The sequence below is a fragment of the Pygocentrus nattereri genome, chromosome 13, assembly GCF_015220715.1.
Source record: "Pygocentrus nattereri isolate fPygNat1 chromosome 13, fPygNat1.pri, whole genome shotgun sequence".
In the NCBI taxonomy this organism is placed as follows: Eukaryota; Metazoa; Chordata; class Actinopteri; order Characiformes; family Serrasalmidae; genus Pygocentrus; species Pygocentrus nattereri.
The window spans coordinates 10,886,252-10,912,113 of NC_051223.1; the positions used below are offsets into that span (position 1 = coordinate 10,886,252).

At 41.4% G+C, this 25,862-nt stretch overlaps 1 protein-coding gene across 1 annotated transcript; it reads left to right on the forward strand.

Annotated features, from left to right (window-relative positions):
• The first annotated feature begins 1,150 nt into the window (after positions 1-1,150).
• rfng (RFNG O-fucosylpeptide 3-beta-N-acetylglucosaminyltransferase) lies at positions 1,151-20,872 on the forward strand. The gene is made up of 9 exons (XM_017725381.2): positions 1,151-1,614; positions 4,920-5,436; positions 15,073-15,121; positions 16,113-16,215; positions 17,573-17,726; positions 17,896-17,981; positions 18,690-18,855; positions 19,680-19,765; positions 20,613-20,872. Exons 2-9 carry the CDS (start codon positions 5,011-5,013, stop codon positions 20,677-20,679), a joined length of 1,137 nt encoding a protein of 378 aa, XP_017580870.1. The 5' UTR covers positions 1,151-1,614; positions 4,920-5,010; the 3' UTR covers positions 20,680-20,872.
• The last annotated feature ends 4,990 nt before the right edge of the window (positions 20,873-25,862 follow it).

The following is a 25,862-nucleotide window of genomic DNA, read 5'->3' on the forward strand; positions in this document are numbered from 1 at the left end:
CTGGTGACCTCTCCAGCAGAGTACTTCACAGTTGTGGTGTTAGGAATCAGGTATTGTTTTCACACACATATTCTAAGCCGCTTGTCCTTCTGGGTCAGGTCTGGAGTCTATCCCAGCAGTCATTATGTGGAAGGCAGGATACATCCTGGACAGGTCGCCAGTCCATCGCAGGGCAGACAGAAAGACGGACACATTCACATATACGCTTACACTCAAGCTAGCATGTCCAATTGGCCTGACTATTGATATTGCGACATAATTTATTATGATAATGATAAAGTATCGTCATATCGCCCAGCCCTACGTCACGATGATCGAAGACAATGCGCAAAATATGTACACAAATTTTTACTTAAATAAAACTTCATGCAATTATTCTGTGTTCTAAAAGTTCTTATTACAAGCTCAAAAAAGACGGTTCTTCAAGGGTTCTTTAATAAAGAAAATGGTTCTGTATAGAAAACGAGCCCCTTGCATGACTAAAAGGCTCTATGTATGGTGAAATGGTTCTTCAGATTGCTAGAGAACATGTTGTACATGGTTCTATATAGAACCATTTTTGATACAGGTTCTCTATATCACCAAAAAGGGTTATTCTATTGTTACAGGCTTGACATCGTAACAGTAGAGGAATCACATTCTCCATCAGTCTGAAGGACCATTTCACCATGGAAAGGATCTACATAGTCATTTTCTTTATTACAGAACCCTTGAAGAACCATCATTTCTAAGAGTGTAGTGTTAAGTGGACTGATGTAAACAGAAATAGGCTGCTTGGAAATAGTCATAATAATAACGTAATTACAGCTATTTTTGACACATAATCCCATATTCATATAATAAGTGGGCCTTTGGGGGAGGGTTAACCCAGCAGTCATTGGGTTAAGGCAGGATACACCCTAGACAGCTCGCCAGTCCATCGCAGGGCAGACAGACATATACACTCACACCCACACTTAGGCTCAAGTCAGCATGTCCAATTGGCCTGATTGCATGTCTTTGGAGTGTTTTCACACCAAACCGCATCAATTTTGAAAAATCGGTGGAGTTCCCCTTTAAATCGACACGCCTCCTCCTCCTCCTCCTCCTCCTTGAACGCTGGAATCGTCGAGTCGCGTAACTTCGGGTAAATACGGTAAAAGGGAAAAACGTGTGAAATGGGTTTAAAGTGCTCTTTTATTAGAATGCAGCGGTAAACCAGTGCAGGCTGGACTTGGCATCGAACACAGAAACAGAAAGAGAGGTCATTTAATGCGGTGGACACCGATGGATGTCCGGCGGATAATCAGTGGTGTCGCCGGCGCCTGGTGTGTAGTGTTTTAAGGGCGAGTTGGCGCTGGGCTGAAGCCAGCACCGCTGCAGCAGTGGCTGGATGAGCTGCAATGCTCAGCTGAAGACGAGAGACACAATAACAGCAATAACAGTGAAAAAGCGGGTGTTTCTATTCAGTTAGGACGACCTGGAAAACCTGTAGTGTCTTCATTTCGTAGGATATCTGTCCGTTTTCCCGTTAAATCCCGTTCTCGAGCTTTATTTCCCGTTTATATGTGACCGGAGTGAGGATGAAGAGGAGAGAAGTGCTCGAAGAGGGACGGACTTCTCTGCTCTGCGGTGGTAAGTCAGCCTTAAGGCACTTTAACTCTCACCGTCGGACTGAGCTGCAGTTATTTTGCTTACTATCTGTACTAGAATTCCCCGTTCCACCTTAAATGCTGCAGCAGTTCCGTTCTGAATGAACTCGGTACGTAGCTTAACTGCTGCACCATTTAAGGTGGAACGGGGAGATTCGAGCTCCAGCCTCGTCGTTTCTGAATGGCTCAGGAAGTGAATAAAGTGGTTTAATCTGGTCTTTTTTAGCTGAGGAGACTTTGTTTGGGCCACTTTTTGACAGGAACACCCAAAATAGGGTCGTTTACAAGTAGCTACTAGCGTTAGCTAGCCTAGTTCAGCTTTGTTTTGGGTCTGAGCTGCTAACAGCTGGTAGAGGTGGACGATAACATCGATGATATCGATAACATCGACTTTCTTTTCGATCCGATACCAAGTCGTACCGAGACCGGCGGTTTCTCGAAACCAGTACCGATAATGATAGATTTACACATAAAAATGGGAAATCATTGTGATTACTACAGTGTGTTCTGGTAAATAATAATAATATTTATGTAATAATATATAATGCTTTACAAGGATCCTTTAGCAAAACAGTGGCTCTGTTTATAACCCTAAGTTCTGTACAGAACCATTTCAATGCGTAACGGTTATTTGCATGGTAAAATGGATCTATATAGCACCAAAAATGTTACTTCTGTAGGTTCAATGTCAATCTTAGACATTAGAACAACCCCTTTTTTGGGCTATGTAGAACCATTTAAAAATGTTCTGTCTAGAACCATATACAGCACATTCTCCATCAATCTAAAGAACATTTCCAGTGTGCAAGGAAACATTCAAGCATGAAATGGTTCTGTATAGAACTCATGGTTCTAAATAGAACCCTTGTTTTTGCTAAATAACTTTTAAAGGAGTGTAGATAAGGTGCTCTGCTTGTAACAATAGCAGAAACCTTTTTCAAGCCATACAGAACCATTTCCAAAAGGTTGGGTGTGCTAAATTTCAGGGTCTTACCATTTAAGGGTAAGAAGGTTCTTCAGGGGTTCTTTAATAAAGGAAGTGGTTCTGTATAGAACCATGAACACTCAGAGAGCCCCTTGCATGATTAAAGGGCTCTATGCATGGTACAATGGTCCTTCATATTGATGTAGATTGTGTTTTATATGGTTCTATATAGAACTTTTTTGAGACGGGTTCTCTATAGCACCAAAAAGGGTTATTCTATTGTTACAGGTTTGACATTGTAACAGTAGAGGAATCCTGTTGCTATTCAGAACCAAATACAACACATTCTCCATCAGTCTGAAGAACCATTTCACCGTGCATAGGGCCCTTTAATCATGCAAAGGGTTCTTTGAGTGTTCATGGTTCTATACAAAAATATTTTCTTTATTAAAGCACCTTCATTTTTAAAAGTGTAGTTTTAAATAAACTGATGTAAACAAAAATAGGCAGCTTAGTTCTAAGGGATGAAGAGTGCTTGGAAATAGTTATAATAATAATGTAATTACAGCTATTTTTGATACATAATCCCATACACATATAATAAGTGGGCCTCAGGGGCCTCTTATTCTAGAGGATAAGAGGATATGGGCCCTTTCTAGCTGTCTGCTGGAAGCTGGAGCTAAAGCAGTTGATTTAGAGGAAGGTTATGATTAACTGCAGGCGGACGTTTCAGCTTCCAGTCTCCACATCTGTTACCGGTTGAGGTATCATTGCTGCTCTGAAAATAGACGGCAGGAAATTGCTCACATTGATGGCACAGACTCGTCCTAGAGTTGACCAAGACAGCTGAGAAATGATTGCCAATGCCAGCCCAAACCCAGCATTTATAAAAATAATTCCAAGAATTATAAACAGTGACGTTTAGACAGAGACGGTGTCAGATAATCATAAATAACACTGCTGATTTTGTGTCTCTGATAACGTTTATCATTTCAGGGAGGTAGATATAAATGACACTATGATACTTGGGGCCTTTTTCCCGGTACGTGATGGGTATCACAATGTTGTGTTTCATACTTGCATAATATCGCTGCTGTCTTTAAACACCCTACACTATACCAATAAGAGTCTTTGGGCAAGACTCCTAACACTACCTTCGCCTACCTGTGTAAAAATGATCCAATTGTAAGTCGCTCTGGATGAGAGCGTCTGTCAAATGCCATAAATATGAATGTAAACGTAATTTTCCAGTTTTTGAGATATTTTGAAAACGTCTGTCATCCTTTACATCGTGTGTAAATTTCATGATAAATGGACCAAAAGAAATGGAACAAAATTACTTGGAAAAAATTCTGGTCCCATTTGTTTCTAGAGGTGCGCGATATGACAGCAGTATATCATGTACGTATTTTGTTTTTAATACCATCATATGAATATTGAGCTGTAATCTATTATGACAGCAGTACATAATTGTAGAGGTGGACAATATGGCAAAAATATTGCAATACCTTTCATGATATTTCACATCTGATCAGTTGGAACTGAGAAAAAACAGCCAGTAGTGCTATATTTAAAAAATTACTATCATTAACTCTGAACACGGGGATTTTTTTCAGTATTTATATCATCTGTTTCTCTACATACTTTGTTAGCCCCCTTTTACCCTGTTCTTCAGTGGTCAGGACCCCCATGGACCGAGCAGGTACTATTTGGGTGGTGGATCATTCTCAGCACTGCAGTAACACTGACGTGGTGATGGTGTGTTAGTGTGTGTTGTGCTAGTCTGAGTGGATCAGACACAGCAGTGCTGCTGGAGTTTTTAAACCCCTCAGTGTCACTGCTGGACTGAGAATAGTCCATCAACCAAAAATATCCAGCTATCAGCGTCCTGTGACCACTGATGAAAGACTAGAGGATGACCAACACAAACTGTGCAGCAGATGAGCTATCGTCTCTGACTTTACATCTGCAAGGTGGACTGACAAGGTAGGAGTGTCTAATAGAGTGGACAGTGAGTGGACACAGTGTTTAAAAACTCCAGCAGCACGAGCACAACACACACTAACACACCACCATCACATCAGTGTTACTGCCGTGCTGAGAATGACCCACCACCCAAATAGTACCTACTCTGTGAGGGTCCGTGGGGGTCCTGACCACTGAAGAACAGGGTAACAAAGTATCAGAGAAACAGATGGACTACAGTCTGTAACTGTAGAACTACAAAGTGCACCTATACAATAAGTGGAGCTGATAAAATAGACAGTGAGCGTAGAAACAAGGAGGTGGTCATAATGTTGTTATGTATGTTGTCATATTGTCCAGCCCTATTAATCAGTATTTCACTTTGTCTCTTGGATCAGGGTCCAGTTTGCTGCACTGAAGATGGGCACTGGAGAGCAGAGGTGGCCGAGCCCAGGCGGCTGAGCTGAGCTGGCACTGAGCACAGGAAGAATGCATTTGTCCTCCATTGGCATCAGCAAACGCTGCTTCCTGGTCTCCTTGGCCCTCTGTGCCCTGCTGCTGCTGCTAATCTCCACCCTGCAGACACCTCAGCGCCAGGGGGAGCCCCCCCAGCCTCGGCCCCATGCCAGGCCCACCAGAGCCGGGAGAGGGAACAAACCCCACAGCACCCGCAATGCCACCGGGCACAGCGCTGCCGGTAATGTCAAGGATTTCAGCGTCACCCGGCCGCATCCTCCTGAGGCTGGACCCCGGAGGCCGGAAGGGAACGCGCCTCATGCCAGCTTGCCTGGCTCTCAGTCCAGGGAGCCTCTGGAGCTGAAGGACATTTTTATCGCTGTTAAGACCACTAGGAAGTATCACAAGTCACGGCTGCAGTTGCTATTTCAGACCTGGGTGTCGGAAGCCAAGGAACAGGTAGGGGAGTAGGCCTCTGGACACTCGCCATTCCATCACGTCAACACCGTCAGCGAGCACTTCTGGCATGGTAGAGCTCGACTGCTGGTGCCGTAGCACTCCTGTATATGCAGTCCTCAAAATAAAGGTGCCAAAGAGGGTTCAGTGGGGTGAAGAACCACCTTTGGTTCTCTTTTTCAGTGTTAATAGAATGTCTGGACAAAGTTTAAATATATAATGCAAAGGTTCTACAGTGGAATGCAAAAGTTAGGGCACCCCTGGTCAAATTATGTGTTAACGTCCTCTATAGAAAACACACTTCTGCACATGTACTGTTTACTACAACTACTCTTTATTTACTGAAGTTCACATACAAAGAAAAAAAATACATATCATAAAATGTGGTCCATGGCAGTAGTTAAGATGTATGTTATGTTTTATGTAATGTAAATCTCAATAAATAGCAAATAAATAGAAATCATGCACTAAAACCTGCAGGAGACAATTCCATATTTAAGTGCATTCTTTGTGGAGGGTGTGTTAAGCTTATTTCCTCTTAGAATATTAACCAAAACATGTAATTTGCTGATGTTCAGCATTTCTGCATACGACTGTATAACTAGTTAGAACCAGTTAGAACCAGGTTTTTCCAACAACCGTACATCCGAGCCAAAAACTAATTAGGAAAAATTAGTACCACAAAGAGCATCTGAATGGTTCCATAAAAGAACCATGTTTGAAAAGCAGTTGGTGTAGTGGCGAAGCACCCACAGCTAAACAGCTTTTAAGTTCCACTGACGTCCCTCTGGATTAAAAAGTTTAAATCCCAGCTCTGTGTGCCGTTATGGAGGCAGCAGAGCACAAATTTTTTATTTCTTTTACAAAGATTTGTAGAAGATTTAGTGTCTTAAAAGAAGATGCCTGCCAAAATCCCTGCGTATCAGCCTTTTGGTTTTGGTATGGTGAGCATCAAGTTTTTACCAAAAAAAGGCAGAAAACTGTACGATATTTGGATAAGAGTTGCATTTGTGTTGTTGTTGAACTAAATCATGTCCCAGCTTGTATTTTAGTCTCAGAATCCAGAATGTAAATGGAAAAATTAGTACAGTTTCTCCAGGAAAGTAATTGCAATTAATGATTTAATTGTCTTCTTTCATTATATACATCTATTGAAATACAAGCTAAAAATGGCCAAAGTGGCTTACAGTGTATCACGAAAGTGAGTACACCCCTCACATTTCTGCAGATATTTAAGTATATCTTTTCATGGGACAACACTGACAAAATGACACTTTGACACAATGAAAAGTCGTCTGTGTGCAGCTTATATAACAGTGTAAATTTATTCTTCCCTCAAAATAACTCAATATACAGCCATTAATGTCTAAACCACCGGCAACAAAAGTGAGTACACCCCCCCAAGAGACAGTTCCTGAAGTGTCAATATTTTGTGAGGCCACCATTATTTTCCAGAACTGCCTTAACTCTCCTGGGCATGGAGTTTACCAGAGCTTCACAGGTTGCCACTGGAATGCTTTTCCATTCCTCCATGACGACATCACGGAGCTGGTGGATATTCAAGACTTTGCGCTCCTCCACCTTCCGCTTGAGGATGCCCCAAAGATGTTCTGTTGGGCTTAGGTCTGGAGACATGCTTGGCCAGTCCATCTTAGAGGTGTGTTTGGGGTCATTATCATGCTGAAACACTGCCCTGCAACCCAGTTTCCGGAGGGAGGGGATCATGCTCTGCTTCAGTATTTTACAGTACATATTGGAGTTCATGTTTCCCTCAATGAAATGTAACTCCCCAACACCTGCTGCACTCATGTAGCCCCAGACCATGACATTCCCACCACCATGCTTGACTGTAGGCATGACACACTTATCTTTGTACACCTCACCTGATTGCCACCACACATGCTTGAGACCATCTGAACCAAACAAATTAATCTTGGTCTCATCAGACCATAGGACATGGTTCCAGTAATCCATGTCCTTTGTTGACATGTCTTCAGCAAACTGTTTGCGGGCTTTCTTGTGTCTTCAGAAGAGGCTTCCTTCTGGGGTGACAGCCATGCAGACCAATTTGATGTAGTGTGCGGCGTATGGTCTGAGCACTGACAGGCTGACCCCCCACCTCTTCAATCTCTGCAGCAATGCTGACAGCACTCCTGCTCCTATCTTTCAAAGACAGCATTTGGATGTGACGCTGAGCATGTGCACTCAGCTTCTTTGGACGTCCAACACGAGGTCTGTTCTGAGTGGAACCTGCTCTTTTAAAACGCTGGATGATCTTGGCCACTGTGCTGCAGCTCAGTTTCAGGGTGTTGGCAGTCTGTTTGTAGCCTCTTCATGTAGCGCAACAATTCATCTTTTAAGATCCTCAGAGAGTTCTTTGCCATGAGGTGCCATGTTGGAACTTTCAGTGACCAGTATGAGAGAGTGTGAGAGCTGTACTACAAATTTGAACACACCTGAGACCTAGTAACACTAACGAGTCACATGACATTTTGGAGGGAAAATGACAAGCAGTGCTCAATTTGGACATTTAGGGGTGTTAGACATTAATGGCTGTATATTGAGTTATTTTGAGGGAAGAATAAATTTACACTGTTATATAAGCTGCACACAGACGACTTTTCATTGTGTCAAAGTGTCATTTTGTCAGTGTTGTCCCATGAAAAGATTTACTTAAATATCTGCAGAAATGTGAGGGGTGTACTCACTTTTGTGATACACTGTATTAGTCATTTACATTTACGGTATTTGGCAGATTTATCCAGAGTAACTTAAAATCTGATCGTTTTACACAGGAAGATGAAGGCAGTGTTGGGAGTCTTGCCCAAAGACTCTTATGTAGGTATAAAGAACCTTTATGTTAGGGTTGAGCAATATGGCAAAAAATAAACGTCACAGTGTTTCAAGATGTTTTCGCGAAACACAAGAAGTCACAATATTTCTGCTGAGGTCCGCTATGTTGGAACAGACCAAAAGTACACCTTTAAAACAATATGGTTCTTCAAAGGTTCTTTAGTAGAGACAGTGGTTCTGTCTAGAACCATGAACACTGAAAGGACAATGTGCATGCTTAAATGGTTCTTTGCATGGTGAAATGGTTCTTCAGATTGATGGAGAGTGTGCTGTAGATGGTTCTATAAAGAAAATTTTAGAACTGGGTTCTATATAGCACGAAAAGCTTGTTACATTAGAAGAGCCCTTTTTTGGTGCTATATAGTACTCTTTTTAAAAAGATTCTATATAGAATCCCTATTTAAAACACATTCTCCATCAATCTGAAGGACCATTTCCCCATGCAAAGAACCATTTAGTCATGCAAAGGGTTCTTTGAGTGTTCTATATAGAACCATTTTCTTAAAACCCAGTTTCTTAACCATTTTCTTAAAAACCAGTTTCTTAAAACCCTTAACAACCTTAACATCTTTTTAGAGAGTGTAGATGTGCGAGTGTGAACTTTCAGAGCTGAATGAAGCTTTGCATAAGGGAAAGGAACCATCCATCGGAAGGTACTTTAAGGAACCAGAAGTGGCATTGAGCAAAGAACCATCTTAGAGACCGCAGGCTAGTCCACATTCCATTTCCATGAGCTGTAAGGAGCCATGTAGGAGCAAAGCTGATGTTGTTTGGTGGCCAGATCTTTCATTTTCTTTCCCTTTTTCATCCACATTCCTCCTCCTCATTCTTCCCCTGGGCACACAGACCATATGTGAGGAAGACGGTATCGCTCATTTGAGACTGGTTCTAACATGCGGTTCTAGCGCGGGATTAGCAGGCAGCTGCCGAGCTCAGGCAGGGTGACCGAACACAGCAGGTTTTCGGAGGTGTTAATGGTGACGGCAGCCTGCGAAGGCCAGATGAGGGGGAGGAGAGGCAGCTTTTTGGCTGCATGCCTTGGTGTTGGTGGGTAGGGGTGATGTTTGGTCCCCCCCCCCCCAGAGGAGGAAGTTCCTCAGCAACCTGAGCCCGGGAGACACATGTAGAAGCCGCTGTGTTTGCTTTCGCTCAAGAATACTCGCAGGAAGCTATGGCACCAGAAGGGTGTCAGGCAGCCCCCTGAATCGAGGCTGTTTTTTGAGGAGAGGTTTGGCTCTTGGGGTTTTACTCTAAGAAATGACGTTATGCAATGTTTTTATTGCTCTCCTTCTGGAGAGCTAGTGCGCGTTCAGTCTTTTATGTAGGTGGCAAACATTGAGTAATAGTTTTGGCCTCAGGCAGGGCTGTTTCCTAACACCAGATTTTGGGCTCTTGTCAAGCTCAAAGCAGTTCATCAGAGATAAATGTAGTGCTGGACTGCAGGGGGGTGATATGGGAAAAATATAATATCACAGTTCTCACGATACAAGATGTGTATCACAATGTTTAGCAACAGACACAATGCACTGGTAGTGTCACATTTAAAATCTGCCATCAGAACTTTCAAAACTGTCCAGACAGTGATTATTATTTAACATTTCACACACTGGCCTGCACTGAAACCAGTTAAACAGGGCTTTTTTTAAGAGGGTAGATACAAGGTTTTGCTCTGGTAGTGATGATGTATAGGCACTGTTGGAAGTGGGATGAATAAACACCATTCCAACAAAACACTAATGTGCTGCAACATCCCAGCCACAAAGAACTGGCAGTAAATGGTAGTTTTCATGCCTTGAGCCAGAAAAGGTTGGCCAAAAATAACAGGATAGGACCTTAATTTATTGAAAAAAAGTCTTACTTTATTATTTATAGTCGATTATAAGCCCCTGTAGATCATCTACAGATGTTCAAATTGTTAACAAACTATCTGTTGAAACTCTGATTCTAACGAGGGGTGGTGGAGTTGGGGTTAGGATTTGGACCAGGGTTGGGATTTGGACCAGACCCAGGGTTGGGTTTAGGTTTTGGTTGGAGGTTAAGGTTAGGGTTGGGATTAGAGCCATGTTTATTTGTTTTAATGTAAATTGAAACTAAATTAAGTATCTACAAACCATCTGAAGTGGACCATCCAAATAAAGTGTACGCAAAAAATGTATCACAATTAAATTGCAGTCACAATATTGGTCCCAAAACTCACAATTAGATATTCTCCCCAAATCTTTCGGCCTTAGCGTCATGATAATGATCAAATGTCGTGACATTGCTGTGCATCCGTGATTTTTCACACCAAAATCGTGATTGTGATTTAAATTGTGATTATTTTCAGAAAGTTAATTTCAGTAAATTGGCCAACATATCTACTTTTTATGTCTTCAGGCTTGTAGTGTTGCAGGCCTTTTACTTGTGGTTGCGTTGTCATGTATGCATCATGAGGGTGTTTAATTGCTTCTGATTTGCCTGAACTCTTTATTCAGACAGCTCACAAGCTGTTATTAGATTAATGAAAAATCCTTTATTCTTCTGTTTCAGTCATTAATATTAATGGCCATCTACATACTTGCATTGGTAATTACATTGTGAGGAATTAAGTTCTGCGCCTCCAAAATGCTGCATGCAGCTCTTATACCGCCCTCTTGCGGCTCCACAGATGAATTAGATTAGTAGGTAACACTAAAATAATCCTTTATAGTAAAATAAAGCTCTGCTGATCGTTCAACACAGTTTAACAGTAAATGGTCGTAAACGCTGGAGTTAATGTAGAACTGCTGATTGAACCTTTAACCCTGAAGAGCAGCACAGACTGCTTGTCACCATAGCAACGCAGACAATAGTCTCGCCCTGCTAGTAGCTCACGAAATGGCAAAGAGAGAGATTTAAGATGAACATCGATAATTTGGAGACGAGCTAAAGTCATTTGCTTGTTCAAATTCTACCGTTTCATCTTAAATGGTCCCGCAGTTACATTCTGGCACCATTTAAGGTGGAACAGGAAAATTTGAACAAGAAGTTGGCGAATGAGAAGCGATTTCAGCCTCGTAAAAAGTCGAACGTTGAGAGGCATTTTACAAGAAACTGTTTTTTTCCTCAAAAAATTTTGAGGAAAAGTTTCCTGCTGGAGATGTAATAAAAGCGGCTATAGCTGAGCAGAAGATTAAAGCAGAGCAAAGTACGTCTGTTTTTTTTTTTTTTTTTTTTTTGCTTATATTAGTACATCAGCACATACTGAGAAACAGCCAAGATAGTAAAATGGACATAAATTATTGTGGCTTCCAAAGTGGTTTGATTGTTGTTGAAAGGACAGAATCGCTCTTCTTAACATTTGGGTTGCTACACTATGTATGTAGTTACATACATAGTGTAGCAACCCAGATGTTAAGAAGAGCCACAGCTCTTCATTGTGAGGGCGAATCAGGAACGAAAAAGAGTCACAGATGTTCTGAAAGAAGCTTTTGTTCTTGTGGCAGCTTATTTTTCCATGAGGTAGAATAAAATCGCTCAGTGGGGAACAAGAGTGCGTCCGCAGGCCTGGCAGCCCAACTGTGGAAAAAGATCCATGTTTCTCTTCGTTCTGTAATTGACCCGTAAAAGAACCACAATAGTGCTGCACAGTGACCTATTTCTATAGAATCTAGGCTTTTGTCCGAATGGACAGATACACTATGGTCCAAAAATATCCAGACAGTCCTTCTGATGAGTCAATTCAGCTACTTTAAGGTCTCCACTGCAGACACAGCTTCTATAATCTCCATAGAAAAGCACTGACCAATAGAATGAGCTGTTTTCAAGCAGCTGCATATGAGGACTCAATGCCTAGTGCCAGGCATAGGCTAGAGGGGTATAAAGCCCCCCAGCATTGGGCTGTGGAGCAGTGGAACTGTGTTCCCTAGAGTGATGGAGCTCCATCCAATACCTTTAAGATGAGCTGGAGTGACCCAGAACTGACCATCCAACATCAGTACATGACCTCACTAATGCTCAATCAAATCCTCACAGCAGTGTTCAACATCTAGAGCCTTCCCAGAAGAGCAGAGGCTGTTACTGCAGCACAAACTCACTATTAACACTCTGGAGTCAACAGATCTTCTGGACATACAACGTATTTTGTAAGATAACACTGTAGATCTCGTTTTCAGCGGTAATGTTTAGGTTGCTTAATGCCCCCTTAACATCCTATGCTTGCCAGAAACATTGCAACAGCACTTGGCTGACGTAAAACAATCTGGTCCTGATGTTTCTGGTCCTCCTGCAGCTGGAACTAAGCTGAGGAGCTCTGCCTGGCTGGCGTCTCCTTTGGAACGGCTAGGTTGGGCTCTGCGTGCCTGTGGTTTGGCCAGCAGCCTACCAGGCAGGGATGGTTTAGTGGTGGATGGACGCTGTCTGTTCATTGAGCAGAGGTAGAGAGGCAGGAGAAAGTCCAGTGTTCCAAAGAGGCGGATATTGTTTATGTAGTCCAAACCCAGAGTAAGCAAATCTGACATTTTGGTCTAATTCATTGGGGGTTGGGTTCGGAGCCTTTTTCCATCTGCATTTCCCTGTGAATTAGCTAGAAGTGGGTGATAAGAACTCAAGTTTGTAGGGATGCGCTGAAATGGGAATTCCCAGCCGATGCCAGTAAACAGTATTTTTAAAAGTACTTACAGTGCCGTGAAAAATTATTTCCTCATTTCTTTTTTTTTTTTTTGCATATTTTCCACGCTGAATGGTTTCAGATCCCTATACATAATGTGATACATGACAAGGAACATGTAGAAACACAAAAAAAAAATATTGTAGGAACATTTTTGCAACATTGATCACACCCATGTGAAAAAAAGTATTTTTATAGTTATATGAATAGTTAGAACTGTTAGAACTGGCAAACAGCAGCAACTGAACATTTCCTATAACTGGAGGTCAGTATTTCCCATTGCCATGGGGGGAATTCTGGTCCCTCTTCTTTGCTTTGGAGAGCATTTGAGCTTGACTCACCACTTTAAGATCTTGCCACATGCATCTGAACTCTGAAACCTTTTTGCTTTAAAGCCATTCAGAGGTGGATGTGCTTTAGTGCTTTGGATCATTGTCTTGCTGCAGAACCGAACCGCACTTGTGCTTCAGATCACGGCTGATGTCTGGACATTCTCCAGCAAGATTTCCCGATAGAGAGCAGAATTCATGGTTCTGCAAGTCACCCAGCTTCCCCACAGCATCACACTACCACCACCATGTTTCACTGCTGGTATGATGTACTTATTGTGGAATTCTGTGCTAGTTTTACACCAGACGTAACAGGACCCATATTCCTAAAAGCAATTAGTGACTCATCAGACCACAGAACCTTATTCCAAAACACTGATTGTCATGGTGTTTTTTGGCAAATATGAGAAGCTTGTTCCTCTTGGTTAGCAGTGGATTTTTCCCATGGATACAATTTTCCTCAGTCTCTTTCTAGCCCTGAATCGTGACTGAGTGAGGCCTGCAGTTCCTTAGATGTTTGTCTGGATTCTTTTGTGACTCCCTGGATGAGTCATTGCTGTGCTTTTGGAATGTTGGTAGGCCGGCCACTTCTTGGAAGATTCCCCACTATTCCAAGTTTTCTCCATTTGGAAATGATGGTTCTCACTGTGGTTTGCTGAAGTCACATAGCCTCTGAACAGGATTTTCAATTTGCTGTATCTCTCGATGCTGAAACAAATACACACTTTATAAAATGATTGACAAATTTATGTTTTTTCCTCACTGTAGAAGGTTAAAGATGCTGTTATTTAAATACTCCGAACTTCTGAAATTCAGTAGATACATCAAACCAGTCAAATGTAATCGTCAGTCTGGTTAAATATTTTTTTACCAACTGTCTGCCAATACCAGTTTGATTGGAATTACAAGCATCTCTACAAATTTATGGCCTGACAGATGTTTCATTTCTCCAATAAAATCTACTAATTTAAAGCTGCACTGTTTTTGGAATTTGGAGACCTCTCTCACATTTCTCTTTGTGGAAAGGTGTAACTGCAGACAGAACATTCTGTAGCGTAGGTTGTGCTTCTTCCCCGAGTGGATGACTCTGATGACTGAAAGAGAACTCGGTCTAAACTTGGTGAAGCAGCGGCTCTGAGGATGTGAGTGAATGATCTACTACTATCATCACATCTTCATCAGTGTGATGTTGATTCTGAGATCATTTGAGGCTGAAACATCGATACGGACCTTCTTTTCGAGTCTGTGTGTGCATTAATACATAAAGACGTACGACATGGCGTGAAAAACTCGCTTCTGACATTTAAACAATTTTCAGGCTTTACAGGGCAAATCGCAGCAGCACACACTCACCATATTTTACATAGGGGAGCTTTAAAGGGCCCCTAGATTGACAAGGATCACTGGAAATCCTGTCACTCTTTAAATATTATACCAAAAAAATGGCTTTTAGAAATGACCATTTTTGAACAACAACCAAAAAGCTACTATTTGAGATAAAATTTGACAGTCATAACATCTCAAACTGTTTTTGATCAATTATATCAGCCACTATCATGCTACTTTATAACCCTCTAGCCCATGCTTGGCATTGGGCATGGAGATCTTAGGCACCACAGCATCTCATTCTTATGGTCAGTGTTTTTCAGTGGAGATTATACAAGCTGTTTAAACTATTGGATCCTGTTGAATTGATTTGAACCATACAAAATGATGTTAATATCCAGCAAGCCTTCACACCTCTGTTGTTTCACCATACCTCTCCGTGTAGCTCCAACCCTGGAGCCACTGCACTCCAGCTGGAACACTAACCCCTTTTGTTTCTTGCAGACGTTTATCTTCACTGATGGTGAGGATGCGGAGCTGAAGAAGAAAGCAGGTAATACAGCAACATAAAGCCCAGATACAGATTTGCAGCTGCTTTCAGATTTGGCCCAACGTACTCGAGTTTTCGAGTGTCTCCTGTCCTCTTGGAACTGAGTTACAAGGTGTAGTGATTGAGATCTTTCCTCTGAAATGGGAGCCTCAAATAAAAAGAGCATCACTTCATTAATAGCTACTAGCGCTGCTCTGTAGGCGACCCTGCCCGTCTGCAGTGACAGCAGAGGAGGGGAAAGTTCAGCTCCTAATTGCTGGGCTTTAGTTACATTTAGGGATCATACGCCTTCAAAGAGGGGGGCAATTATTTATTACCACCCACCACTAATTCTTCAGTGATATGAAGCTGAAGTCAGATATTCTCCAGATTCTTGTTCGAATTTTCCTGTTCGACCTTAAATAGAGCAGCAGTTCTGATGCCTGAGGCACCAGAGTGTAACTGCTACACCATTTAAGGTGGAACGGGAAATTTAGCTCCTGAGACGTCAGCAGTTACTAGTGATTTTTTTTTTATGCTTGTTATGAAAAGGACCAATATAACTGAAATAACACTAAACTAAGCTAATATGATGGTTATCATAATTTTTTATGGAGAAAATTCTCACATTTGTGGGTTTCTTTGGCCTCTTGTTGGTTTTTCTGTTTGGAGTCTCTGAAAAACCTCAGGGTCATGTAGTCCCAACACTTCGCCCTACCCCTCTATCTCAACAAGAATTGGGACACCCTACCCCTAGACGTGAACACACAAAACAGAGGGGTAGGGCTGAGTGGTAGGGGCGAGGGGTGAAATGGGATTGGGCCTAAGACGGTCCCAAATCTGTATTCCCACTGTGTAACACTAAAGGAATCTTCATGTTGATCCACATCATCATCCGTCCAGCCTTCATTTAATTTCAGCTTTCCATCCGTTTATGTGGTGAGGTCACGGTACGTCTCATCAGTATGTTGTTTGTCTGTTTTTTTTTTTTTTCTTTTTTGTCCTCCCATCCAAGGTGCCAACATCATCAACACCAACTGTTCAGCTGCCCACACTCGTCAGGCCCTGTGCTGTAAGATGTCTGTGGAGTATGACAAGTTCATCGAGTCGCAGAAAAAGTTGAGTTTTGTCCTCCCTTTAGTGCAAGAGGCCTTTTCTCAGTGAAGGACTGCAAACGTTAAGGCTGCACAACATGCAGTTTTCCATAAATATGAAAACGAGAAGCGTTAAATTATGTAATACAGTATTTCTGACGTTTAACCTCTTATTCTCCAGGGTATATTTTGGTTTGTCCATCTGAATTGACATGAATAAATCATAAGGCAAATTATGAATTAACTACCTTAAATAAATGTACATTTTTGTTTTATTTATTTATTATTTATTTATTTATTTATTTATTTATTTATTTTTATTAAAGCATCCCTCAAATTAACAGAACATGTGTTTTATGATCTACACCTCACTATATGCTTACAATTTACTGCTGAAAGCCAAAAATCTTAGACGCTCTTTGTGTTATTTTATAAAAGTAATGTTTACAGAGCAGAAGAGACGCCTGAAAAGACGCCGTCTGTTTATAGTTTATAGCCCAGATTTGGTTCAGCTTTTTTAAGGGTTTAAAATGACATCACCATCTATTTGAATATGAGGTGCGTTTTGGAACCACTGGTGATCTCGAGGAGTTTAAGAGGTTAAAGGGGAGTTCCACTTTTTTCTGCTGAATTATATAATAATCTTTAATTATAATAATGATATACTAATTAATTTAAGATGTAAGAGAGAAAAGGCTTGGAAAGGCTCTGAAAAACAGTGGCATCACTTTGCAAGTCTTTATAGAAGTCTAGGGAGCGAGCAACAGGTGGGATAATTAATATTAAGATCAAGCTGTTATCTGAAGCAGGTCGTGGTTGGTTGACATTGCCACATGATCTCCGAGAGAATTCTGGGAGTTGGAGTCCATAGTCTGTAGTTCTGCAGGGCAAGGATGCGGTGTGACAGAGATTTTACCCAAAGCATAAAATGAGTCCATGAAGGAAAACTCTCATTTCTCAAACATATCCCATAAATCTGCAGCGAATCTTTTTAAAACTAGTGTTTTTATGAATGGGCCTTGATTATTGGCCATTTAGTGTCACTGTCTGTTCAACACCTGATCCATAGTTAAAGAGGTCAGTGCTTATGGGGGGCAGTCATGGGCTGGAGGTTAGGGAACCAGCCTTGCAACTGGAAGCCAATGGTGTGTATGTAGTGTTCCACTGCATGGACAGGTTAGATGGTGGAGGTGAAATTTCCCTGTTGTGGGACTCATAAGGGTTACTTAATTTAAGTGTCTTGGTTTCTTGTTTGCCATTTTCTAAACTGTATACATTACCATATTGTTCACTGCATATGTTTGATACATATGGTCTATAACTTATTACCAATAAAACTACATTTCATTATCCTTTCTCCATTCTCTCCTCTGTCCTCTAGATGGTTCTGCCATGTGGATGACGATAATTACGTGATCCTCCCCAGTCTCCTGCAGCTGCTATCCTCCTATTCCCATACGCAGGATGTGTACCTGGGCCGGCCCAGCCTGGACCACCCCATAGAGACTGCCGAGAGGGTTAAGAGTGATGGATCAGTGAGTGTCTTCTTCTGCTGTTGTTGAGAATCAGCACTAAAAGCCTGGTTATCACAGGGTGTGACGTCTTTATTTCGAATGTTTTTAAGCATTGCTGGGTAGTTTGGTGTTTGTGTTGTCAGCATGAAGCCACTGATCTCTTAAACCTCCATGTCTGTGTGGTTTTCAGGTGTCTGTTAAGTTCTGGTTCGCCACTGGAGGTGCCGGGTTCTGCATCAGTCGAGGCTTAGCACTCAAGATGAGTCCGTGGGCGAGGTAAGAGTTTCACTCTGTTAACCTCCTAGTTCACTGAATAATCAAATTTACAATTTTTTTTCTTTTATAGTCGATCAGCTGGAGCTATGAGGCTACTAAAATCACTGTTTAGCTAAATTAGAGTCATAGCCCCAGGACAAAACTAAAGAAGTAAACAACTGGTGTTTTTATTTATTTATTTATATTTATTTATTTATTTGCAAGACAATAGGTTCTGTGAATTGAATACTGTGTTTACACTGTATACCATTGATAATCTTAAAAAGGGACAGTCACAAAAACTTTTGTATGCAAAATTTCATGTTTTTGTAGGTTTTGTATGTGACAAGTTCTATAATATTTAAATGTGGTGGTTTTTGGCTAATTTTTGTGCGTGTTTTCAGTTTATTTAACATGTTGGGGGGTTGGGGGGTTGGGGGTGGTGGAGACTAGAAAATATATAATGTGCCTTTTGTGCAGACCATATTTTATATTACAGTTTATCCTCCAGTTATTATTTATTTGAATTTATTCAGATAAACAGTAATTGTGCAAAGTGTGTCTCTGTAGAGATCATGCTTTCACTTAAAAAACCTTGAAAATCTTCAAAAACCTGTTACTTGGTCCGAATCTTTGCTTAATACTGTATCTTATTGTTTAAAGCCTCTAGTGATGTTTAAAAGCAGAATTGCCTTTGAATGAAAAATGACGTTCTGTTTGCTGTTCCAGTCTGGGGAACTTCATCACTACAGCGGAGAAAATCCGTCTCCCTGACGACTGCACGATAGGGTACATCATCGAGGCTTTACTGGAGGTTCCTCTGAAGCACACGCGGCTCTTCCACTCCCACCTGGAGAACCTGCAGAGACTGCGCACTGACAGCGTTCTCAGACAGGTCCCTGCCACATTCATCACACTTACGCGTCATGTCAGGTGGCGCATCTGAAGGTGTCGGAGGGAAAGAGCTGATGTAGAAGCTGTTTAAATCCTGTCATGTTCTCATGTGAATGATTTACAGTGTAAATGTAAAAGTATTTGCCCCCTTTCAGTGTCTTCTATCTCTACATATGTCATACTTGAATGTTGAAAGATCATAAAACTGCTTTTAATATTAGACAAAGTTAGGGTTAGGGTAAGGTAAGGCAGAATTTCATGTATTAAAAGAGAAATGCGGTTCGGCTCTACCTGGCCCTACGTGAAAAAGTCATTGTCCCCTTAGCTACTAAATTAACCGGTTAACAAAATTGAATTAACTATTGGGTTCAGTTTCACTAACCACACCCAGGCAACACCCAGAGCTGTTGAATCCAAACGTCACTGAATTCGAACCTTCTGGCAATGTGAAGCAGCTAGAGGGTCTCAAAAAAGCAGCACACGATGCCACGATGCCACATTCTAAAGAGATTCAAATACAGATGCGAAACGTCTTTGAAATCTGCTTTGTAACCAGAAAGGATAATATAGCCATTGCTGAGGCTCTGGAGCTCCAGCGAACCACTGTGAGAGCCATTATCCACAAATGGAGATAATGGGAACAGAGGTGAACCTTCCCTGGAGTGTCCAGCCTACTAAAAATTCACCAAGAGTGCATTGACAACTCATCCAGGAGGTCCAGATGTACATCAAAAGAACCCACATCTCACTTGCCTCAGTTAGGGTCAATTGCACAATAAGAATGATTTTATCCTCTGTGTGATATGTTTTCCTCTCTCCCTGTAGGTGACACTCAGCTACGGTGGCTTTGAGAACAAGAGGAACGTGGTCAGCATCGCAGGAGGTTTCTCCTTGGCTGAAGATCCTTCACGGTAATCATCAGAATCAGATTTATTTAAGTCACAGTGTTCAGGGCAAAACTACATGATTAAACTTAATGGCAAAACAGAAACAGTTGGTCATGGTTTGTACTGACTGGCCTTTTTGTCAAACTCTGATTGCACGATTAATCATTAAAATAACCTGTAGATTACTTGAGTACTAATACACCTGATAGTGACAGTGTTTGTTAGGTTGCTTAATAGTTTGAGCCATAAAACTTTGCTTAAAGTGTTGAAGCTGTGACACTATAACCATCCCGTCACCATCACCAATTAAAAATGTACATTACATTAATTTAGATAGACCAGGGGTAACATGTGGCCTTGAATTAGATTAGTAGGTAAAATAATAATAAAATAATCCTCCTTTACAGTAAAATAAAGCTCTGCTTATCATTCAACGCAGTTTAACAGTAAATGGTCGAAAACTCTGGAGTTGCACCTTAAATGGTGCAACAGTTACATTCTGGCGGCTCAGACACCATTTAAGGTTTGAACATTTGAACAAGAAGCTGGCGAATGAGAAGCTGAAAGATATTTTACAGAAACTGTACTACTTTTTTGGAAAGGTTTCCTGCTGAAGATGCGAGAAAAGTGGCTATAGCTGAGCTGAAGCTTAAAGCAGAGCAAAGTCAGTCTGTGTTTCCATTTATATTAAGTTTGTTGGCCTACATGAGTACATTAAAACATAGTGATTTACAGCCAAGATGGTAAAAAGGACATAAAATGTGGCTCCTAACTTGGTTCCTTTTGCATAAAAGGAAAACGGCACTTCTTAGCATCTGGAGATAGTGCTTTTGTCTCTACAGCTCATTTACTGAATGTTTTCCATCTACAGGTTTAAGACGGTCCACTGCCTGCTTTACCCCAAGACTCACTGGTGTCCCCACAATGTTCACCACTGACCTCATCATGCTCTCCTAGATATGAAGCGAAGGCTGCCTTGACCCCTGCATTGTCTATTCCAGAAAGGCTACTCCACATTAAAGTGATAAACACTTGATCTCTATCTGCTGGACCTGGAATGTACAGTTAACACTTGAAACTCAGTTAAGGCCCAGTCGCATTTGAGTTTGGCATTAAATTCTCTCCAGTTCAGCTTTGGTCATTTGAAAATGTGAATCTTAAGCCAGTTCATAGCATTCCACTATTATACCTTTGAATTAATTCGCCAGCACAGTGGCAGTTTGGCATGAGATAACAAAGCCATGACCTACCCAGCAAAGACAGTAAATGCCCACCTCCTTGTTTCTACACACCCTGTCATTCTATCAGCTCCACTGACCACCTAGGAGACCTTTGTAGTTCTACAGTTACAGACTGATGTGTTTCTCTGACACTTTGTTACTACTTTGTACTCTTCAGTGGTCAGGACCCCCATGGACCCTCACAGAGCTGGTACTATTTGGGTGGTGGATCATTCCCAGCACTGAAGTAACACTGACGTGATGGTTGTGTTTTAGTGTGTGTTGTGCTGGTACGAGTGGCTCAGACACAGCAGTGCTGCTGGAGTTTTTAAACACTGTGTCCACTCACTGTCCACTCTACTAGACACGCCTACCTTGTCGGTCCACCTTGTAGATGTAAAGTCAGAGACAATAGCTCATCTGCTGCTGCACAGTTTGTGCTGGTCATCCTCTAGTCCTTCATCAGTGGTCACAGCCCACTGGACACTGTTGGCTGAATATTTTTGGTTCTCAGTCCAGCAGCGACACTCAGGTGTTGAAAAACTCCAGCATCACAGGTGTATCTGATCCACTCAGACCAGCGCAACACACACTAACACACCACCACCACGTCAGTGTTACTGCAGTGCTGAGAATGACCATAAACTAAGCCAGTGGGCAGATACTGAACTCTGAATTGACCATATGCTGTATAGACAGACAGCAGGCAGAGATTAGGCTGAGATTAATGTCACAGTGGCTGACAGGCTGTCGGCAGTGGCAGTTTACCACTGGTGTATTTTATGCTTAGTGTACAGATCTCTGAAAAGCTGTGATACAGCATTGTGTGTGTTTTTTAAATTTTTCTAAGATGTGTGCTTAAAATGTGGTCTTAATATAATTTATTAATTTTTTTGGTCCCAAAGTTTTTGGCCTGAGAGTCATGTGCCACACCAACAGATTGAGACACTTGGAACAAGAGCTGTGGAAGGAATGTGTTTCTCCTCCCAAATATTTCTGAAGGCAGCGATTCAGGAGGTGTTTAGTGGCTTGATGTCTCTGTTTATTCATGTTTCTCCAGCTGAAGTCAGCAGATTGGGCTCAAGGCTGAATCGAGTCGTTCTCATAAACATGCCAATGTCAGTTCAGCCAGCGTGTCAGTTTACTTTGGGATGGCGGATGTAGTGCAACACTACACAGCCTGCCAAAGTGATTTGGTGTCGTGCCTGAACAGTTGCATCAGTTGTTGGGACGCAAAGTGCCATTTCACATGATTTCAAGGCCTTGGTTAAAGGGGAATTCCACCCTTCTTTCAAAATTTCTGCATAATTGAATGGTTTTATTAAAAAATAAACATGTTAAACTCTTTTTTCAACTATTTTCCACCATCAACACTACATGCCATGTGTGTAGGTTCACTAGTGGTAAATAAACTGTCTATATCGGTGTTGTAGTCATGGTGACGCCTGGTTCCTATCACCACCACTGTAAAGAAGTTTGAACCATTTCACACCAAACCCAATCTGAACCTCTCTGATTACACCTCACACACTGAGTTATGGAGAAATTTTGTAAAAATGGTGGAATTCCCCTTCAGCAAAGACAGACTCCAGATGTGACAAATGAAGTCACAGTGTGGAGTCACATGATTCAGCTGAGTGATGAAAATACTGAACCAAAGTTGATCATTCAGGCAGTTTGACGCAGGGAAGTTCTAGTGGGCTTAGATTGACTCTGATTTACTGAGAACCATTTTACCCATCATAGCAAGGCACTTTGCCGATTTCCTCTTAACATTCAGAAGCGATTCCAGCCAAAAAGTGTTTTTCTTTTTAATACAGACAATATTGAGACTGTTCTGGAAGCCCAAACCCGCCAGGAAGAGTTCTGTTTCTGCAATAGTATGTCAACATTTTGACTTTTTTTTTGACTTATCTCAAAATAATGACTTCTTTTCTTTGAATACTGACTTAGTATCTCAAAAAAATGATTTTATTATATTTTCTCAAAACCTTAAGATCTTAAAGTACATATTTTCTCAAAATGTTGAACATTAGTGTCTACAAATTAAAAAAAAAATACTGACTTAATATCAGAAAATGACTTTCTCAAGAAAATAAAAGGTCGTTATTGAGATATTTAATCAATATTTTTAAAAACTACATTATTTTAAAATAACATTTTTATAAAGCATTAGCACAAGATATTAAATCTTAATTTTAATTGTAAGAAAATTTGTCATTTCAACATATTAAGTCACTGTTTTGAGAAAATAATTATTTTTGTAATTTTAAGTCAATATTGTCTCAAAATATTGACTTAATATCTTCTGATAATGATTAATTTACTTAAGAATATGAGGTCAAAATAATGAGTTGTTATATTTCAAGAAAGTAATGAATGAATAGATCAAAATGTTGACATGCTGCTGTCAGAAACAGGCAGAGGCGTTTCTGTCTCTTGCCTTTGAGAATGGGCTTCTGTGATCTGGAGTCCTGTCTTCTTGTTCATGCACAAACCTCTCACTGCAGGTCAGTGATTCACGTGAACGTGCCCAAGTCAGGCCTGGAGTCAACAGTGATGACTCTGTAGTGTCTGAACAGTAACATGCTGCCAAATTCTGCTGGTCATTTTTTTGTTTGTCCTCTTCTTCCATGTGAATAAATGATTTGCTTAATTGTGTCAGTTTTATCCCATGTTTACATTAATTGGGGAGAAGGTGTCAGAACAGCCCTTCTAATTAATTAGTTGTGTAAAGCTTGCACTGACCAATAGTGCAAGCTTTACACAATAGTGCCTTCCGCCCGATGACCGCTGGGATAGGCTCCAGAAACCCCACCCCCCACGACCCTGAGGGAGAAGCAGCTTAAAAAAAGCATGGATGGATGGACTTTGAAGCAACTGCACATAATCCTAAGGTCTCCATGTCCAATGGCAAGCAAAGAGCTAGAGGGGTATAAAGCCCCCCAGCATTGGGCTGTGGAGCAGTGGAACTGCATTCTCTGGAGTGATGGAGCTCCATCCAATACCTTTGGGATGAGTTGGAGTGACCCAGAGCTGACCTCAGTAATGCTCAATCAAATCCTCACAAGAATGTTTCAACATCTAAAGCCTTCCCAGAAGAGTAGAGAAACACTATAGTCATTTAGACACACACTGATCAAGATTAACCTTCTGACCACCTCCTTGTTTCTACTCTCATTGTCCATTTTATCAGCTCCACGTACTGTATAGCTGCACTTTGTAGTTCTACAGTTACAGACTGTAGTCCATCTGTTTCTCTGATACTTTGTTACTCTGTTCTTCAGTGGTCAGGACCCCCATGGACCCTCACAGAACAGGTACTGTTTGGGTGGTGGATCATTCTCAGCACTGCAGTAACACTGATGTGGTGCTGGTCTGAGTGGATTACACACAGTAGTGCTGCTGGAGTTTTTAAAGACCTGGTCCTGTGACCACTGATGAAGGACTTGAGGATGACCAGCACAAACTGCAGCAGCAGATGAGCCATCATCTCTGACTTTACATCTACACGGTGGACCAACAAGGTAGGAGTGTCTAATAGAGTGGACAGTGAGTGGACACAGTGTTTAAAAACTGTCTGATCCACTCAGACCAGCACAACACACACTTAACACACCACCATCATGTCAGTGTTACTGCAGTGCTGAGAATGACCCACCACCCAAATAGTACCTGCTCTGTGAGGGTCCATGGGTCCAAGGTCCATTACCTCTGAAGAACAGGGTAACAAAGTATCACAGAAACAGATGGACTACAGTCTGTAACTGTAGAACTACAGAGTGCACCTGTGCAGTAAGTGGAGCTGATAAAATGGACAACGAGCGTAGAAACGAGGTGGTCAGAATGTTATGTCTGACCGGTGAACAGTGTATATATTGGACGTGGGTTACTTTGGCTTTTTGACTGTTATTCAGAAAATAAGATCATTCCAGTCCAGTTTCCTTATGTGGGCAGAAGTCAGGCCTGCTCTTATATAAGCATTGCCCTTCTCCCTGGTTCCAAAGATTCATAGTTGAATAATGAGGCACACACTGAGAAAAGAGTTCGCCGAGTTCAGGAGCTCGACTACATCACTGGAAACGAAACAGTGGTTAAATGCTGAGTTGGAAGGGCACACAATCCTCCAATCCTTCAGGATTCATATACAGGATACGGCCTCATAATTTCAGTCTTTAAGGCCAAGTTTCAGTGATGGATGAAGTAAAAAATGTCTGGACTTGGGTGGAAGTGGAAATATGGTTTAATATAACTCCAGTAAAGTAAAAGTGTTTTATTTATATTTCTGCTTGAGTAAAACTGTCTTTTTATGTACTTGCATATCATATGTATTAATACTGCGAGTTGTAACAAATGGTACGTTATATTTATGGACAATGACCAGTTAGCTGCAGCCACTCTGGCCTACTAAAGAGGAGTTGCTCATCAAAATGATGTCTACAATTAACTCATGGTACCTACAGTTTTGGAGATATGATAATCCCCAGAAAATGGGTTAAAGTCATTTACTAAACTAATTTTCAAAGTATAACTAAAGAAAGGAAAAATAACTAAATTGGACTCTTTGAATTTTGTCTACTGCTCTGCTTAAACACCAACTTCGCCATCAGCAAGCCAACATTGGCCCACTATCCTCTTACTAACAGGCATATGTTGTGTTTTGGATGCTGGTATGATGGTCAACCAGCATGACCATGTTGGGGTGACCAGCTAAACCAGCACTAGACCATCAAAAAATCTTCATAGATCTTAAACCAGCATGAGATGCATTCTGGTCTGTGTTTGTTTCAGCAGGGTGAATAACTGTTTACACCTCATGTACAGAACTTTTGAAATATGGGTGGAATTCCCCTTTAAGCCACTCTGCATTTCAGGCGACATGCAAACTCTTCATATTCAGC